The 19,669-nt window shown below is 41.2% G+C and overlaps 1 protein-coding gene across 1 annotated transcript in view; it reads left to right on the top strand.

Annotated features, from left to right (window-relative positions):
• The window catches only part of gmds (GDP-mannose 4,6-dehydratase), a 174,670-nt gene that overhangs the window by 35,613 nt on the left and 119,388 nt on the right, over positions 1-19,669 (top strand). The window contains exon 5 of the mRNA XM_003457295.5: positions 19,171-19,363. Coding sequence (XP_003457343.1) covers positions 19,171-19,363 — 193 coding nt within the window. The remainder of the gene's footprint in view (positions 1-19,170; positions 19,364-19,669) is intronic.

Genomic DNA, 19,669 nt, shown 5'->3' with positions numbered 1-19,669 from the left:
TAAAAAATAAAGGGGAAAAAAGCATTGTCTATTGAATGTAAATATCTGAGATGCAGCATGAAGCTCCAGCCTTCACAGCTGGTGATGCTGGCTGGTGCTGAATAGTTTTGGACTCTGCTCAGCCGTCTTTTGTTTCTCTGGATTGTGTCTAAACTTGTATCCTTCTGCCAGTGGAGCTCTCAGAGAGCGAGCGAGACAACATCTCAGAGCCAGATGTTTCTCTCTTTCTTTGCTGCTCAGCGACATGTCTTCATTCAGGGTGTGTAGACCCTGCTCGGGTTTAAGAGAAGTGGAGGCATTACCAGAGTGTCAGTCAGCACCTCTCTGCCCTGGGGAGAACCACAACACACACACACACACACGCACACACACACATGCACACGCACAGTTACACATAGTTACTTATGGGTAACTGTAGTGTTGCAGCCCTGTTTTATGGAAAGACTTGGTTCCCTTCTCGTTGATTGACTTTGACTTGTGGGTTAAGTGAGAAAATATAGTCCATCATAACCACATGTAAAATCTCAATGCTACTGTTACTTGTTTTTGCAGATTTACACATCATATTGGGGTTGTTACTGTAGTTCAGTACAGTAATTCAAAAAGCCCTTACTGTTAAAGCCTTGCTACTTAACAGGTATCAGCATTATGGCACTGATTCTGTCATTGCACTTGGAAAAACTTGGACATTTGTTGATGAAAATGTCAATACATAAGACGACTTCATGCAGCACAGTAACAATCAGAGCAGCTGGGTTTGGAAGGACATTTTTGTGTCTTTGAAAGTTTCTAAAAGAGGCAAAACTTTCTGGGACATTTTTATCTTGTGCAATAAAATCAAATGAGGGAAAAAACATATGAACATGACTGAACTATAGTAAAATTTACAGATTAAAAGACAGTTCAAAGGAAATTTAGTTTTTAGCTGGGCCTATGGACAGATAATTTTGCCTGAGGTGGTAGGAAATTAAAAAGTTTTAAATGTATAAATTGTGTCTTTTATAACAGTTATGACAGGGACAATTTTTCGCACAATTAAAATCCAAGTAAAAATAAGCTGTATCCTATCCCACTTGAAAACAAAATCTCTGGAGAGAACAATACTGGTGATGAGTTTCCTGTTCCAAACGATTTACTGTGGCTGGAAACATTTCTAAAATCTTAAAAAGGCTTTTAAAATCCTTTTAATTCCATTTAACTCATAAAGACATTACCTGCACCATGGCACTGTTGAAGTCTTTATAAGATGGCAGACTTCACCATCCATAAATACATCAGTAACTAGCCCCAGCATGATTTACTGCACAACCCTCAAAAGTGAGCTGCTGAGTGATTCAGACACAAGTCCACACTGATATCTGGTGTCTACTTTCTTTATGTTTTTACGAGTTCTCTGTCCTCGCCTCTACTCCACTCCTTTGCTACAGCAGCCAAAGCAACAAAGCTCTCAGCTCTCAGACGTCCGCTTTCCCGGTACGGTTGACCACAACCTGTCCATCCAGGGTCGCCTTACCCATTTACCGCGTGGGAGCGGATACCGAGTTGAGCTCACAGAGACCCATTCAAAGCCTTGCATATGAAACCTCTTCCTCTGCAGTGATACCTTACACTTCATCTGCATATTCACATATTCAGAACCCGGAGCTGGCTTCCTGTCTATATGAGATAGAGGGAGCACGGGGCATAGTCAGAGCTGATGTGTTTTCATTAGTTATCAAAGGGTTTTTGTCATTGCATTTTGGAAACCAAACAAGAAACGGCAGCGCAGTGTTCCTCACAAAGCTCCTCAGAGTAGGCAGACACCAGCGGTGAGATTTACATATCTTGGCATGAATCTGACTTATATAAAAGAAATTCAGTTACAACAAAAAGGCTGATAATTCTAAGCAATTGCCACCTTAACTGCCATTTGAGGAATTCAGCTGAGACGTGCCCATCACATAGCCGTCATGGATCATCTCTCAGTCCGACAGCAGGTATCAACAGACGCACACACGTAGAAATGAGAGATTCTATTGTGTCTGTGACAATCTTCTAGTGCGGTTAGACTTGTAAGCAAACAACAACATACCACAGTGACACTCCTGGTGCTCTGCCAGCAGAGCCCTGGCAGCCGATACTCTCAGCTAATCGTGGTCTCATTGAAGGTGATGGGTTTTTAGTTTTTTTCTGTTCCTGTATGCACGTAGAAAATATCTGCAGCCGCTGGAATATAAATCAGTGCATTCATTCACAGTCTGTTCAAACAGTTGACACGGACAGCCACTGACAAAATCCGTCCTTTCATTCATGTACTTTCCTTGGGTTCGCTCTGAGTAATGACAGTGATGTGTTCTTTAAATGTCTAGATAAAACAGACATTTTGGTCTGCTTTCTTGGAGAGTAATGAAGTCATGATCACAATTAAATGGAAGAGCTTTGGACTAAATGAACCCATACTGATCTAACTACTTGGAGGAATATTAGTCTTTACTGCAGGAATAAAAAAAAATTATTTCAAGGCATTTTCCCTACACTTCTGAAAGGCCTTAAGCCAGAGCTGAGTGCAAAGTCTCCTCAAGGTAGATAACAAGGTAAAAAACTAGCATGTACTAACAGGATGCACAATGCTGACAGTCTACTACAAATTGTAACATATAATATAAAGTAAAAAAAAATGTTTAAGGTTTGTTTAGCTTCCATTTCAGCTGTTGCTTCTATCCACATGATTAGACTTTACAGTTGTATTTAACTCTCAGTTCTAATGATTGAATTAAATTAGAATAAATTATAAATAATTAAAATGAATACATTTTCATTAAAGTGTAGTTGTCAGGATTGCAGATCTTTACTGTTTTTGCTTTAAGTCTGCCGTGTCTATACTATTTCTTATTATGGACAACAATAATTAATTGAAGAGACTGTGATTAGGGATTGAGCTAATACTGATGTTTAAAATGACAGTATGACCAATAGACAATGCTGATTTGAACTTTAAAGTAGCTAAATACTTTTAAAATGTGTTTCAGCACTGCTGATGTGATAATGACACTAACAGCTTCTAAAATCACTACATTTAAGCCTTATTTTTAGCCTAAGTCTGAAACTTCACCCTGCTGGTCTTGCGTGAATATGATTATTTTCTCGAGCAAACATCTGGGTAGCCAGAGGTTGCACTTGTGGTTTAGCCAGGTTGCTGGTGGATCGTGAGATAGTTCGGGTCAGGAGACCTTGTTCCTACAGTACATGTGCTTCTGTGGGCTGATCAGGATTTATTCTTCAGCCACTGTCTTCTTTTCATGTGAGCACACTGTTTTAGTCACACAAACCACTTTACTAAAGTTTGAAGTCAGTACAAAGCTTTTATAACTTGGTTTCAAACAATGTATTCCACAAGCTTCTTCCCCTTCTGGGATTGGATTGCATTGTTTAGCTTTTCTTTCCTGGAAATATTCCTGTCACATGTTTCTTTGACATTATCTTCCAATCCTTATCCCACCATGACGGAAAGTAAAAGGAAAGCCATTCTGCTGCCCCGCTTAGCAGAAAAAGCCTTTCCATTGATATCGAAAACTTCCAACAGAGCACTTCCCCTTCCCGAAAACCCTTCCCTGCCACAGGCCTCCTTCAAAGACAGGCCACTCCGCAATGATCCGACCCGGCATGCCGACCCCTGCTCCGATGTTCCCGCCCTGGTGAGAGAGGCGGGTGGAGCTGGGTTGGACTTGCCTGAACCCAGGCAATTGTCTTCTGCTAACCTTTCTCTTTGTGTGTATACGTGACTTTGTGTGGTTTGTCTACATTTTTGTGTGCGCACGTGGGTCTGCAAAAGTGTGAATCATGACTTTCTTCTGATGACATGTTGATGTATTCAGGGTCAGGTGACATGCACAGATATAACACTGAGAGCCACACAGATGGAAACTGTTTTTTTCTTGGTAAGAGTACATGCTAGTATTAGGGTCAGTGGCTCATGTTAGTCTCACATAAGTGTCAGGCAAATAGGATAAAATACAATTAAATCAAAAAAGAAAAACATATTTAAAACATACCATTCCCCAAACCAAAAATCCTGGCTGGCATTAGACGCTGTTTCTTATTAGCATTTTGGCAATATTGCTAACATGTATAAAGACTAGTCTTCATAAATAGTAAATATACAGCAAACAAACTGTGACTTCAGCCCACGGGCATGATCATCTTAAATCTAAAGGTCCTTTTAGCAGCTCTTCAGATACAGAAACACAATATGTTCTTATGGGTCATTAGAGCCAAAACATTATCACCAGATATTAATGACATGTTTTTTACTCACCAATGAATGGCAGTGCATGCCAAAAATAACTGTGGGGCCACCCTTTGGCATTGTTTTGGCTGGTTGTGCACCTTTGTATATACACAATCATACACTTGTGTCTAGACCAGCCAGGTTCAAGACACAAGTGTATGATTGTGTATATGTCGATATCGGGCCTCAGAGGTTCCAAGAACAGAGGAAGAGAAGGAGTTCTGGAAAACTCTGTGATTGCTTTGATTCCTGTTTTAATTTCTTTTACTGTTACACCAAAGATAATTCAGAGCTTTTTTTCTGAGTGGCGACACCTACCTTTAAGGAGAATACTGCAGCCTGTCTGTGGACTTCAAACGTCAGTTGCCAGGACTGTGGTGATATCATGTGACCAAAAATAGACCGTTATACTCCTAAAAACTTCACTGAGACTTCGCTGAGGCCTCCCCAGATAATGACCTTATCAAGTTGCGGGTTTAACCTTAAAAAACGTTGTATATTGATCTCTTTGATTGCAAAAGAAGCTAAACTTGATAATGAAGGATGGTGGACAGAGTTCAAGAGAACCCAGCAAAATGTAGTAAGCCAACTGGGTGGCCACAACTTAGCGCACACTGACCTCATTGGTCATGCTCATTACCTCAAAATTGTCCATCCATTAAAATCTTTGGAGTCAACATCATTGCACTTCTCTCAGACCAGTGTCAAACTCTTCAGCTATTCGGAGCCATTTTAATAGAGATAGATGGCAGAGATTAAATTCCTATCAAGGCCCAGGCGCTGCAGCACGTACTCCCATTAAGCACGGCATGATACCTCTTCCCAGTAAGGACTGCCTTAAGTGCCATCATCTCAAGATGGATGACCAGTACAAATGTGTGTGTGTTTGTCTGTGTGTGTGTTAATAAGTGTTTGCTTAATTGTATTATTTGTTGAAGCATTCAGCTAATATCTATAAGCCTACTTCACATCCCACAAAAAACGCAGACAAACACAGTTTTTTTTAAAAAAATAGATATTTTAGTGTAATTTGTGATTATAATTCACCATAGCTGTGCGTGTGTGCGTGTGTGCATCTGTGTCAGGGTTTTGATTGATTATCTTTGCTTCCCTTAACTGAACTGCGTTCAAACAGAACAGAGTGGACTTGGCTTGCGCTCATATAAAAATATGAGCATGTGTGCTGATTTATATACTTGAATCTGAGCCAGTTATTTCTTAATACAAGTATAATAGTTTAACAGACTTCACTTAACAGTGTGGCAGTGTAATGTAATGTCCCCTTCTTTTGTGTCCACCTCTGTACTGTTTCCTTGTTCTGTAGCACCTTTCAGAGTATTTGAAGAACACACCGGTACCCAGTTGAAGAAAAATAAAACGAACAGGTATTGTGTGGGAGGAAAGAGACAGGAATGGGGGGAGCTGGTGAAAGACATGGAGGGAGGCGTTGAGATAAGAAAGTGTTAATGTCTCTAATACGCTCCAGATGAAAGCCGTTGGTGTGACGGAGTTGGGAAAGGCTGGCCACTCCTCCTCACACCATCTTTGAGGAGTGTCCTGATGTGTAGAGGCTAGACGTCACCATAGAAATGGAGACAAAAACACTCACATGGTTACAAATGTGCGCCACTGTGACGTCGTGTGTGTGTGTGAAATTTCGTTTACCCATCCCTGTTCTTCTTTGGTTTAGCAGTGTGCCAGAACAATGAAGGCCCTGCAGGTTTTAGTGACATCACTGATGTCATCACCATCTCTCTCTCAACAAATTGATGCATAAGGAAGATGTCGTACTTGAAGAAATTGATTACATAATTGGAAAAATTCGGTGGAAAAATTTTGATGTTGATATTTTTTTGTAGTTAGTACCAAGTGAGTTAGTAATCAAGCCTGAGCCCAGTGAGATCCACACGTTGGCATAGTTTTAATGCTAAATTAATTCTTCTTTTAATATGATTTTTTTTTTTGGCATTTTGCCTTTTTATTAGATGGTAACAATGACGAGAGAGAGCGGGGAAGACGTGAAGACTCAAACCTGGACTGCTGCTTTCGGGCTATGCGGTCGCCTGCTCACCCACTGAGCTAAACTGCCAAATGAATTCATTTTTAATTTATATTCTTTAATTAAGTAGCAATCGATTGGACTGAGATCTGGGGAATTTAAATGCAAAGTCAACACCTCAAAGTCGTTGTGCTCCTTCAGCTCTTCCTTGCTTTTGTTTTTGCTTTGTGGCAGAAGACATTGTCCTGCTGAAAGAGGCTACAGGCATCAGGGAGTACCATTTCTATTAAAGGGTGCACATGGTGTGCAACAACGCTTAAGTAGGTGGTACGTGTCAAAGTAACATCCGCATGGATGGCGAGACCCAAAGTTTCCCAGCAGAACATTTGCTCGAAGCATCACACTGCCACCACTGGCATGCCTTCTTTCCATAGTGCATCCTGGTGACAGGTGTTTCCCAGGTAAGTGAGAGATACGAACCGGGCCGTGATTGATCAGACCAGGCCATTTTCTGCCATTGCTCCGTGGTCCTGATGCCATCACAAAGAGATGATCAGTGTTATTCATGTCACCTGTTAGTGGTCATTAGGGCAGGGCAATATGGCCAAAAGTATTTATCACAATATATATTTGAAAATGTAATGATATAACTGACGATGTAATTGACCAGAGACAAAATACTTTACAACTCCACAACTTTATTAGTTGTTGTACTCCAACAAGTGCTTCTGCTTCAAATGGTGAAATAGCTTTGTCGTGTTTCCTCCCTTCGCCACGACGGCCCGCTTGCATGTTCTACAAAAAATTGTGCTTTGGTGGGTATCTGACGGACGAAAACCAAACCAGTTCCACACCACTGAAATTGCACAATTTTAGAAACCAATTCTGGTTCATCTGTTTCATTCAACAATCCGCTTTCGCCCTTCTCATTCTCCGTCGCCGCCATGCTTTTTCTGCCATGTGCGTATGAAAACAAAGGCACTGCACATGCGTGTCTTATTTCATTTTCTTATCATTGCCTAAGATTGTACCGGTATTATCATGAAAGGTATAAAATGGCCCAGCCCTAGTGGTTATAATGATATTCGGCATCAGTGTAAAGCACAGTAGCTATGAGAAAAATCAAATCCTTTGTTTTGTTTTGGATGTGCAGTTGAGCCTTTATTTTTCTGGGAGATGTAGTTAAAGTTCAATTGTAAAAATACAGCATCTTATCCTAATGTCTTGCAGTCAGTCTTTTTTTTTTTCCTTCTTAATAATAAACTTGAGGCTGCTTTAGTGAAAATGAATAGACCTGGCCAAGAAACTGACTTCCTTCAGGAGAAATTATTTTCAAAAGTGCATAGTTACTCAGTTACTTGTAACCAAGGTGTCTGTAAACATGCTAATTGTTTCCAGCCTTCCTCTGTTTAATCTCCTTAGTCATACTTTAGTGCTCATCTCAAGTGCCAATAAAACCTGACAGGACAACATACAGCTCATAGAACTCTCTCAAGTGCCACTTTGAGTGAGTCTGCTAGACAGACAAGAAGTTATTTATAACCAGTAGGCACCATGTAATGCTGGGGTCCTGCTTTTTTTCCTGTCTCTGTGACACAATCACACACACGCACACAGGAACACACACACAGCTGTTGTGCTGCTTCTGTCCAGGGGGTCCCGGGTGGGCCAGGATAGACTGACTGGGGTTTGAGGTGGGGCAGGACTGTAAAGAGACAGAATGAGAGAGAGGGGAGGTCGTTTAAACCAGGCGTAATGTGGAATGAGAATCTGGGCTCCATTTTGGTCACATGGCACTGTGACAGCTACCACGGGCAGCCAAAGTGTGTTGGCCTGCGTTATTGTGGCCAGCTGTGGAGTGTATTTATGGGAATGTGCCGTTATGGTGGCGAATGCATTCAAATTGATGTGTTAGTGTGTGTCTGTGTGTGCAACCAAGAGAGGTAGCACCTGCAGGGTGGGGGCGGGGGTGCTCCCCAAACTTCACTTCTGTTTCAGGATCATGCAAGCAACACCAGGTAAGAAGTGTGTGTCTACGTGTCTTCCTCTCTTCACAAGGATAGCATTCATCGTGCTAGTGGTGCAGAATGGGCGGGGGTGGCTGGGGGCGGTGCCATATTTAAGTGGGGTCTATGAGAGGGGCAAAGGAGGATTGAGGGGGGATGAAGAGGGGTGAAAAAGGAGAGTAGTTGCAGAAGAATGTGCCGATTTGTCAAGTTTTACTTCCCGCCACCCCTTCTTTCTCTAATCAGAGAAGATGCTGGGTGCTGATTACAGCCAAATGGAGCAGCCCCAGCAGCTTGATCGGTGGAGGGTAGAGTTCGAGGGGGATACAGGAGTGGGAAATGGTTGAGGGTGGAGGTGTAAAGAGGATCAGTTTGGTCCTGACAGGGGGTCTCACATGTGGGAGGTCCTTCATCACCTCTCTTCTGACCGCTCACTTTGAAGTTATCTGCTCTTGGCCAGCTGATAAAAAAGTGTGAGGAGTAACAGAGAGAGGGGGAGGGAAGAGAGGTGTTATCTGTTATTTAGGATATAGTTGTGATTCATTTTTAGCTGTCTTACTTGGAGTAAGGAATATGTGTAATACAAGTAGACATATAACAGAAGTACATGTGTAATGGTAACTGCCTTCAAGCACTTGTGATCAGTCATTTCTCTCCACTTATGGAAGATGCTAGAAAACCATCACAAGTTATTTCAGAAAAGATACTCAGTTATAATCAAATGTAGGGAAAACCCCTTCTCTCTAAAGAAGCCTTAATTTTAAACTTTATATCCAAATGTAGTAAAAGTATCCCTGTAATACTATACAATTTCAATTAGAAGGTTTTGTCTGAACACAGTGTGCAACACCCAACTGCAGCTCAGCCACTAATATATTGTTCACACAGCAAAATAAAAAGTAAGTTGTAAAATGCTGTTTTATAATTGCATGTAATTACATTTGCCCATGGCAACTGGGAGTTTTATTTTTTCTGTGGTGCATGTAGTTTTAGTGTTATTTGACAAAAAATGTAGTTAGAGCGCAAAAGAAACAAATGTTTACACAGAACTACATAGTCGTGTGGAAAAATGCACCACATGATTCAGGAGTTTGTACAGCTTTCTTTAGCAGCATTAACCTTAAATAATTTTTTCTCCATGACTTTATCAGTCTGGCATGTCTACGCAGCATTGTTTAACTTTTTTAAGGTTTGGAGGGACTTTTTTGATGCACAGCTCCCTTCAGGTCGCATGACACCATCTCAGTTGAGTTGAGGTCTTAACTTTGACTCGGGATTGTTTTGCATTAGCCGATTTCAATCAAACCACGCTCTCAAACAGACGGCCTGACATTTCACTCTAGAATAGTTTGTTATACAATACAGAGGAGTTCAATGACAAGGCCAAATCATCACTGCCTCCATCACTGTGTTTGACAGGTGGTATTTGCATTTATGTCGTGTGTTTGGTTTTCACCAAATGTGGTGCTTTGAATTGTGGCTGAACATCTCCAATTTGGCCTTGTGTCCAGCAAACATCATTCCAGAAGTCTTGTGGTTTGTTCATGTGCAACTTGAGGCTTTCTCCTGGCAACCCTTCCAAATATCCCATTCAGTCCCCGTTCAGTCTTTTAGTAATTTTACTGTCATCAACTTTAACATTTAAGATATAGAGACCTGTAGAGTTTGAGATGTAGGTCTTCGGGGTTTTTTTTTTTTGGTTTTTTTTCAGCTTTCCTGAGCATTGCATGGTCTGACTTTGAGTGAGTTTAGAGTGAAGATTATATAGCATACACCTGTATGCTTTATACATGCTTATATAGAGGGGCTCACACCTTGCTGATAATTTTTCAGCACAAAGAGAAAACCATTTTAACAGCTGCTATTAATGTATAATTTTTTGCTGCAATCCCCCAAAGACACTGAAGATCAGTTTGGAGCTCCAGAACTTTCCAAAGCAATACTATTGCATGGAAAGAGTTGGTAAATGGATTTAAACAATGAAACAATTTCTCTGTCACCTTCAATTTCCTCACCATGTCTCAATGTACATTATCACTAAATGGTGGTTTGGTGTTGTTGCTCAGTTAGGCCAGGAACTTTTCAAACCCAATGTTGTCAGTGCAGTAGCCTGGTGTTCACTTATTTTTTTCCCCCCACACAGTCAATTCATTTTCTGTACTTGGTAGGAGTATAGATGTGATCTTACACCTGCAGTATCTTCTAGTGAAATCATCGGCAAAAGTTTGTCACTTATGACAAAATGGTTTCGACCTGTGTATTCTTGTGTCGGTGTGTCGTGATTACTCCACAAAGCCCCGCAGGCATCACCGTGGTAAGGTCTGTTGCCATGTTTACGAGCATGTTTATGTTTGCAAGGTAGGAGTGACTGATTGGTGGTAAATGTCTGCAGGGCAGAGCAAGATATTCGGGGAAAAGTAGAATGAAGTGCTTTTTATCATTGCTTGTACATGTACTCATATCCAATGCTAAAAGAATGGGGTATGCAAATACACCTGTCTGAATACTGGTAGTCAAATAGAAGCGAATTTTTATGCCAGTATCACTGGCATCACTCTTGTTACTTATTCACAGACAGCCAAGGTGGAACTGGAACTTCGTGGCTCTATTCCAGAACTTTCAAACCGTTCTGTTGACAGCAAAGCCATCGAAGGCCAACTCTGAGTGTTCAACCCTAACTGAATGTGGGTGCGAAAAGTGAACCAAGAAATCTTGTCTAAAGCTGTATGGCTGGACGGTGGCCAAAAATTTAGGTTGGTGTAGTGCCCAAACTAGATGAACTGAGGGGCTGTAAGATCTAGCGTAAGCTTAAAAAAAAGGAAGAGGGAAATAAAGGATAATTTTGCATTGGCTGTCATCGAATGCTACTCCAGAGCCTCCAAAAAACAATATATAGCAGCAAATGAGGGTATTAGGTCCACTTGAAGTTAAATTTTATCTTATGGAAATTTTTAGGCTGGTTACATGATTGAATGAGCTACTTAATACTTTTCTGAATCGATCGATGTGTTCTTCTTTTGAGAAAGCACTGTGCAGCATCGTAAAAGGCCATCTGATACATTCTTGCAAGTGCTACTACAGTAGTTATATAACATGCAGAGAAAATTTTCGCCACGTGATTCTTGTCTTGGCAGTCGTACCTGTTTTGTGAAAGCTAGCTTAATAAAACCATAAGCTGATTGCTCTGGTGTCGATAAACTTCAGATTTCCAGTATTTTAATGCCTTGAAAGATGGCGGAAGGCCGGAGTTAAACTGGCCACCACCTGTTCGCAACAATATCTTCGAAACAAAACGATGCAGAGAGAAAGGGGAGCGAGAGAGAGGCAGATGGGAGTGCCACGAGGCAGACTGGGACTTTCCAGACTCGTCTGCATAAATCCTGAATTTGACAGTCAATCGTCAACTCCGAGTCTACCTGCCCTGACACACGCTGTCACAGCACGTATCTGTCCACACGTGCTCTAGCCACCCTCCCACATCTCCATCTGTCTCTTTCACATCCACCTGATCTGTGTACTTGTATTTGTTCATTGCCATAGCTGCAGCAACACTTGCACCGACTCAATAGAAGACGCCTGTAATTAGACAGAAAAATGCAGAGATTGAGATATGATCATAATGATGAGTGAACATCAGTGGGGTGGGGGATTAGTGGGTAAATGCATGTCGTGCCATGTACGGATACCTGATTCGAAAAATTAATATGAACATTGCTTTTTCTTTAAAGTACTTACCATTATGTCTTAAGTACTCGTAAAGTAGATCAACACTTCAGTGCTACGCCTCATGTTCTATAAAAGAAGGACCTGAGTAAATGAGGTATAAAATCTATTTTGAGAGCATGCTGCTGCAATTCATTCTCCACATGAAAGGAAGCTGTCATAAAACATCAAATGAGTTTCACCAACTCTTTTCTTTCCATCTTTACTGGACAATGCTGCCATTTTCAACCTGATGAACGTTCTTTATGCTCTTCAGCTTGTGATACTGCTACTTTAGAGCAGCTGTCATGCAGAGTTGTTTTTGGAGTGCGTTCCGTTTTTCCCCAGAAGCTTGATACTAATTTAGGAGTTCAGGGACTTCACCTGTATATTAGTCACAGACTGGTCTTTGAGAGAAAAATGCATATTCCCCCCCATAGTTTACAAGTGCTGTGTGTTTCTGTTGGTTTTGCTTGTACGGAACAACTTTTATTCTGAAGATGAATGGTCTCCATGGCTGGTTTGTAAAATACTGAGTGTTTGCAAACTAATTAGCTGTCTTTGCAGGTATGGAAGTAACATTTGAGCTTTTGTACTAAAAAATATTGAAATACTAGTAAATGTAAAGTAGTATTTGGGGTGGCTGGCGCTCAGGAGGCAGAGCAGGTCATGTACTAATCGAAAGGTTGATGGTTTGTTCCCTGGCTGTTCCAGTCTGTATGCCAAAGATCCTTGAGCAAGATGCTGAGCCCCAAGTTGCTCTATGATGCTTCCATCAGAGTGTGAATATTAGAAAGAAAGCACTTAAGCATAGAAAAAACGTGCTTGCATGAAGGAGGCGTGCTGTGAGTGCTCAGGTAGAGTAGAAAAAAAAACTATATAAGAACCAGTCCATTTAATATGCAGATGCCCCTATAGATTGGATGTTGATTTCAGTTTTGCAGTTTTGTATTAAATAACGTCACCTTTTAAAATGTTTTCTATTCTGTCTTCAATTCCCTCTTAACGTTTCTTAAAAAAAACTTGTGTAAACAACTTGAAGCATTCAAACTATGCTTTTTTTAGGAGCTCATGCTGAACTAAGGCCCTATTAATAGGTACACTATTTGTATTTCCTTCAGGTGCACTTAGATTAAAGCTTTCCGCTTGTCTGTGTGTCTATATTAAGTCTTAAACCCGTAAATGTTGGTCACAAGGGAATTCTTGGCACAAAGTGGATATGGGTATGTTTGTCTATACTGTGTTATTTGAGGATTACTAACATTCTCATGTTTGCAAGCGGTGAGCATGTTACTTTTGGAGGTTCCCGTAACAGGTTCTCGTACCTGTAGTTTTACCTGCATCGGATGGCGGGCGAGATCGTTGTGATCATCTCCCTGAGAGAAAACAGCAGAGCAAAGAACGAACACGTTCCAGCCTGATGATGCAATGCCATACATCCGCGTCTCTGTCTCTCGCTGTTCACTTTGTGTGTCTTACTCTCCCGGCGTTTTTCACCTCTATTGTGTCTACGTTGTGGGGAAAGGTAAATTGGCACAGAGAAAGGGGGAAAAAAATAGCACTTTTGTTTTTCTAGCAGGTGTGTGTGTTTATACACAGACAGAGTCGCACAAAAAGACAGGACTAGAGGTGGAGACGTTTCTCTCAAGTTTTATTACAACACAGCAACACATGATGAGGGAGGTAGGGCTCTGTTTGGAGAGCGTGTGGGGCCGCATACAGCAACAGTAGCTTAGGCTACCGTCACAAGATTACGCAACCATGGAAAACTGTGCAGTAATTTAAAATAATTTTATGATACAACAACACCACTTCAGTGCTGTCTGAATGACAACTAAACAATTTATTGTGAGGATTAGTGTTGATTTTTCACCATCATTATCATAAATTTCTGGAGTCTGGAGTTTTGACCAGAGGTAGTGATTTATATCTCCAACACTTTTTTTCTCCCCAGGATTTTGTTCCACTGCAGTTCTTCATCTGTCATGCTTTCTTCTCTTTACACACAATGTCACAACCATTCATAGTTTTGCTTGGCTCATAGAAAGTTTCGATATTGCTGTATTTATTTCTAAGGATGTAAGTATAAGTAATGAAATAAACAATCAAATGAAATGGTGATGAAACTGTGTTAAGAGCTGAAACAAACTGCTCAAGATAAAGCCAGACTTTGGCTCCTACCTTTACTCATCCATGTCATGAAGTGTCTTTGAAGCTAATTTGACCATTGGACAAATGCTGCTGTTTAAACATAGTGTGCAGGGTGAGTACTTTTTGTTATATAGGTGTATGTGTGCACACATTTGCGCTATAAAAAGAGTGACCAGACTGGAGCAGTCAGGGATCGAACCAAGCTTCTGACTACTAGATGACCCGCTTTGCATCCTGAGCCATAGCCACTGTTTAAATATTTAATCTACCTAGCACTTTGTGGGAGTACAATACATGTCATGCTTCTCCAGAGAGTTTCTTATCCTGTGGATGAACTCCAACTCTGCTGTCTTGGACTGCATAGGGCTCAGCGGCCTCACTGAGCTTAGTGCAGAAGCACATGAATCAGTTTTTTACCGGTTACAGGTTCAGGTTACAGTGGATCTTCACATTAGGTAAAGAATTACCTTCAGCAGCAGTCCAAGATGGTGCAACTGGAGTATATTCGACTGCAGTTCCTCTATGGAGAAGCAGCTGAATGATATCAAACAGCCTGGTCTATAATCCAGCTAATAATGGGGAAAAAGAGGGGGACTGAGACTGGCTAGTAAGCAGCAACTGAGCCTTGAATATAAGAATGAGGGGACTGTTTACATGTAAAATGATTGTGGATGGAGGGAAAAAAAATGCTAAAATTAGCCACCAGATATTATTATAAACACTGAGAGGAAAAAGCACTCCACCGAGACTTTGTGTTTTCGTGCAAAAGGATGTTTTTATGGAGTAGTGGCTTCGTAAAGCTGATGACGGTAGATGAAAGCACGGTAATTGATCTGTTTGTCAGAACATGGGTCTCCAGGTCTGATCTAAACCTCTCTCTCTCTCCCTCTCTCGCTCCCTCTCCCTCTGCTGGAGGGAATTTAGCCTGTTTGTCTTTGCTCTGTTAACACACGACTGCTCTAATTTCAGTTGGCCTGTAATGTGATGAGTAAAGGTGTAATTGACTGCGGTTTCTCTCCACAAACCCCCACCCATGTTTATCACCATGTACACACACATACACACGCACACACACACTTTCTCTCTCTACTGTTTAACCTTCTTTCCACTCATGTTTCATACCGACCTCTCCTTCTCTGTGTTCTCTCCCCCTCCAAGGCATCTCAGTGATTTTCTTTATTTGGGTGTTTGCAGTTAGAAGCGATGTATCACACTGTCAGTGTGTGAGAATGCTGTCCACTCATTGTGACTTTCACTTATTTTTACTGTTTTCTCTGGAATATAGTGTATTTGCGGTGGATGAATTTGCAAAGTTGGTTTTAAACTTTGTAGCTCTGTCGCCTTACAGCATGAAGGTTCCTGGTTCAAATCCTGGTCTATTCTCTTTATTCCAATGTGGGTTTCCTCCAGATAATCCGGCTTCCAAAGATATTCATATGAGGTTAATTGGTGATTCTAAAGTGATCATGGAGGTGAGGTAAATTAAGTCTTTAAAGTATACAGACTAGAGTGCTGCATAAATGTATGGTTAAAATGTAAGTTGTGGTTAAAGCACTTTTGAGTGAACAAAGCCTTATGTAAATTCCAGTATATTACATTACTTGCATTATGCTAGAAAGGCTGCCATTTGTCAAGTCACGAAGAAGTTAATTATTGAATATTGACAAAGTTGCTAACATGCCTAGTTTATGCTAAGGGCTAATCAAAGCTCTGTCAGTTAGCCTTGTGATTGCTTGCATGACGAACATGCCAGCACAGATCTCCCACCCAAACACAGTATGTGTGAATCTCCCCATGTCCTACATTTTATTTAAATACACACACAGAAACAACACCACCACCACCACCACTACTACTACTACTACTTCTTCTTATAGTTAGGCCTGGATCAGGTGACTCTGAACCTGATATAATTATCCAGTGGATGTCAAATTGGTTTGGTCTTTAGTGTGGTTTGCTTTCTTTTTCTTTTTTATTCTACTGTACTAATAATGAACAATATTGTGATGATATAAAACTGCTAACATTTTAAATCTGTGTTCTCCATGTGTGTAAAAAATTAAGTAAATGATACAAAGTTATTGATTTTTTGTTTTTTCTTTTTTTAATTGTTCAGTGATGGATGTGTTCCTGGATTTGTAAATGCACAATGGAACTTTACATGCTTCCTCCACTGTTGTATGTATGTATATAAGGTCTTGCAGGTATGCAGAAAGGCCACGGCTGAATAAATGTAGCTCATATATATAAATACATATACATATACATCTGTCAAGACACACGCCAACACTCTGTTATATGTGAGTGCGCACACACCTACACGTCTGGAGTCACATTCCCGAGTCTGAAGCATGCATTTCAACAAACTTTGTATGAGCAGGAAAGAAATGAAACCACCAAATACTGCAAATATATCCTGGACAGTTAGAAGCTTTTTAAACGGGATATTTGCTTGGCTGTGGACCCCCAATGCTGACAGAGCCTGGCTCGCTTCCCAGAAAGAACAATATCTGCCAGGTCGACAGAGGGGCCCAGGAGCAACCCCCTCCACCCCAACAGAACACACGAACACACACACATACACCAATGTACACAAACGTCTGGCCTTTAAAGCATCAGCGCTCAGGCTGTGCCTTACATAATGACAGAGAATGGAGGCATTAGGGCAATTTGTTTGATTTAAGCTGTCAAGGCATCCTGGACCCTGCCCCTCTCAGCTGGTTTTGATACCAGGTTTGTGTATATGTGTGTGTGTGTGTGTGTGTGTGTGTGTGTGTGTGTGTGTGTGTGTGTGTGTGTGTGTGTGCACACTCGCCACAACGTTGCACACAAAGTAGGTCTTAGAAAATATGGTTTACAAGGTTGAAGTAATGTGAGCAGGTACTTCTCTATGGTGTGCACGTTAACCTCATTTACCCTTTTGCATTTTTATTATTGTTGTGCTTAAGTTTTACTTTTTGTGTGTTTGTGTAGTCGACTTTCCAGGTCTCCATGGTGGAGGGGAAGCCCCCTAAAAGTGTCTTGATATCTTCTTGGATTTGCTCCTGATTCATATTTTCAGTATATTTGTCTGTCTCGTCATTATGATTGTCCAGATTTACAAGGAAAGCCCCTCTATTGCTCTTCATAAAGTTTACTCTTTCTCTGCACTATAGCAGCTCTTCTGGGAGCTTTGCATATCCAAATCTGAGTCTGAACACAGAACGTCCTTTTAGTTCCAAGTCTCGCTGTTCAGCAGCCATCTTAAAGTGCCTCTGGGCAATTATTTGGAAGCAACCCCCAAAAGGTCGATTCTGTCCATCTGGACGTAGAGTTTTCAGTGGGAGAATGAAAACTCTACGAATTTCATTTAATTTTAGTTGTCATTGGGACATAGGAATTGTATGCATGGAATCACCAATCTGATCTGATGAAAAGTGCTTAAAATGTTTCAAAACTTTGTCCCAAAAAAAGCTTTTCCCTCTTAAATCTTATATATCTCATATAGATGTTTTTTCTTATAATGTCCCTGTCTTTTTGTGCTCTTTTATACTACTGTGCAAACTCAGTTCTTTGTCTGTTGCTTTGAGGAGTTGAGCTTTTTTTTGTAATTTCTTAAAGGGCTTGTGAGTAACACTTTTCCAGGCTTTTAAATTTCCAGTGCTTTGAGCACTGGCTGCTTTTGTTAAATTTGTAGACTGATAAAGGTCAAGCTGTAGTTGGCTACAAAAACACTGCAGTATTTAGTCAAACATCCCTCTGAGCAAAGTGGATATCATACAGTGGCTTAAAGTTGTTATGATCATGAAACTCATCTTTTTTTGTCAGTGTCAAAGAGAAAAGTATTGAACGGGACCATCTGACGCTTCAGTTTGTGCTGTTTTTGGACTCGATTCATTTGTCGGGAAATTTTTATTATTTTGTCCACTTGACGTCCTTGTCAACGAGGGTAGCTGAAAATGTCATTATACAATGTACAGTATGTGTGTGCGTATGTGTCCTCTCATTTTTTTTCTTGTAAATGATGTAAATATAACCGAATGCCAGAATGCAAAGTCAAAGCAATGAGTGGAGCGTCACAGGTAATTACACTGAGTTGTGGAGTGTAATTGAACCTGATCAAACCTGCTCACTGCGTGTGTGTCTGCGAGTGTGTCTATATGGAAGTGTGTATGCCCTATGAGTGGAATAGAGGCCCAGTGTTCCGAAGTCCAGTTTTAAATAAGGGGTCTTTATCTGGCCGTGTGTGCAGCACTGGTGTGAAAGCACTAAAGGGCCAAAGCGTTTCCTCCATACAGACCTGGCTCATGCCGCTCACTCCAGGTGTGGTGACCACTAACCGGCACAGCTTTTAACCATCACGCTTGATTTGGAGCCTGAGGCCAACCTGGCACACACACAAGCACACACAGTCCAAGCATACACAGTCTCTCTCTCTCTCTCTCTCTCTCTCCCTCTCTCCCTCTCTCTCTCTCTCTCTCTCTCTCTCTCTCTCTCTCTCTCTCCCTCTCTCTCTCTCTCTCTCTCTCTCTCTTTCTCTCACACACACTCACACAGACACACACACACACAGACACACATACACAGAAACATGCATGCGCACAGCCATTTCTAATTTAAACTTAATTTCCCCCCAAGTCTTCGTTAAGTCCCCTGCTTTTGGCTTTTCACATTGGAAACAGGAATTCTGGGAGATGGAGTACAGCACTGCATGGGTGTCATGGTGTATGAAGGGTGACCTGTGATATGATGTTGTGTATTTTTATGTCACAATTTCCTTTTTGGTTTTATACCTGAGTTACAAAAGTATTTCTCTGGTAATTTTTTTTTTTTTTTTGAAAGTTTGACTGATTAAAAAAACAAAAAAATCTGTCCGGTTATAAATCTAAGGTCACGCTGGCGAAAAAAAAGAAAAAAAGACTTGATCCCAAATAGTATATCCAAACTTGACAGCTCCTTTGTACAGTCAACCAAAAATGCAAATCAGTTTCTATTAGAAGCAGTTTTTCCATTAAGTTGCTTTAATGACGTGTCATCTGTCCTTTCTCTTTCTCTGTCTTTTCAAGATCTCCTTTGACTTGGCTGAGTACACAGCTAATGTGGACGGCGTAGGCACTCTGCGCCTCCTGGATGCCATAAAGACGTGTGGTCTCACCAACAGTGTCAAATTCTACCAGGCATCCACTAGTGAGCTGTATGGCAAAGTCCAGGAGATCCCTCAGAAGGAGACCACTCCCTTTTACCCCCGCTCACCTTACGGTAAGATGCATGTGCTGTATGAGATCCACATGGACATCCACAGTAACACACACCAGGATTTCCTTACTTTCTCTACCTCTCACCATTTGTCAGACACTTGTACTTGGCCTTGTAAGGGCATACAAACGGAGATTGCTTGATGCCTTTTCTCCACTTTTTCTTGAACTCTCTCTCTCGCTCTCTTTCTCTGGGATGTGTCTCTTTCTCCGTGTATGTGTGTGCATGTGTGTGCATGGGAGTGCATGTGTGTGAGTGAATGAATAGAGGGGGGCTTCAGTTCTTAGACTGCGTTTGAGCTCTCCACAC

This window comes from Oreochromis niloticus, linkage group LG17 (assembly GCF_001858045.2).
Source record: "Oreochromis niloticus isolate F11D_XX linkage group LG17, O_niloticus_UMD_NMBU, whole genome shotgun sequence".
NCBI lineage: Eukaryota > Metazoa > Chordata > Actinopteri > Cichliformes > Cichlidae > Oreochromis > Oreochromis niloticus.
The sequence above is the reverse complement of the archived record's forward strand: the minus strand, read 5'-3'. Positions and strand labels throughout refer to the sequence as shown.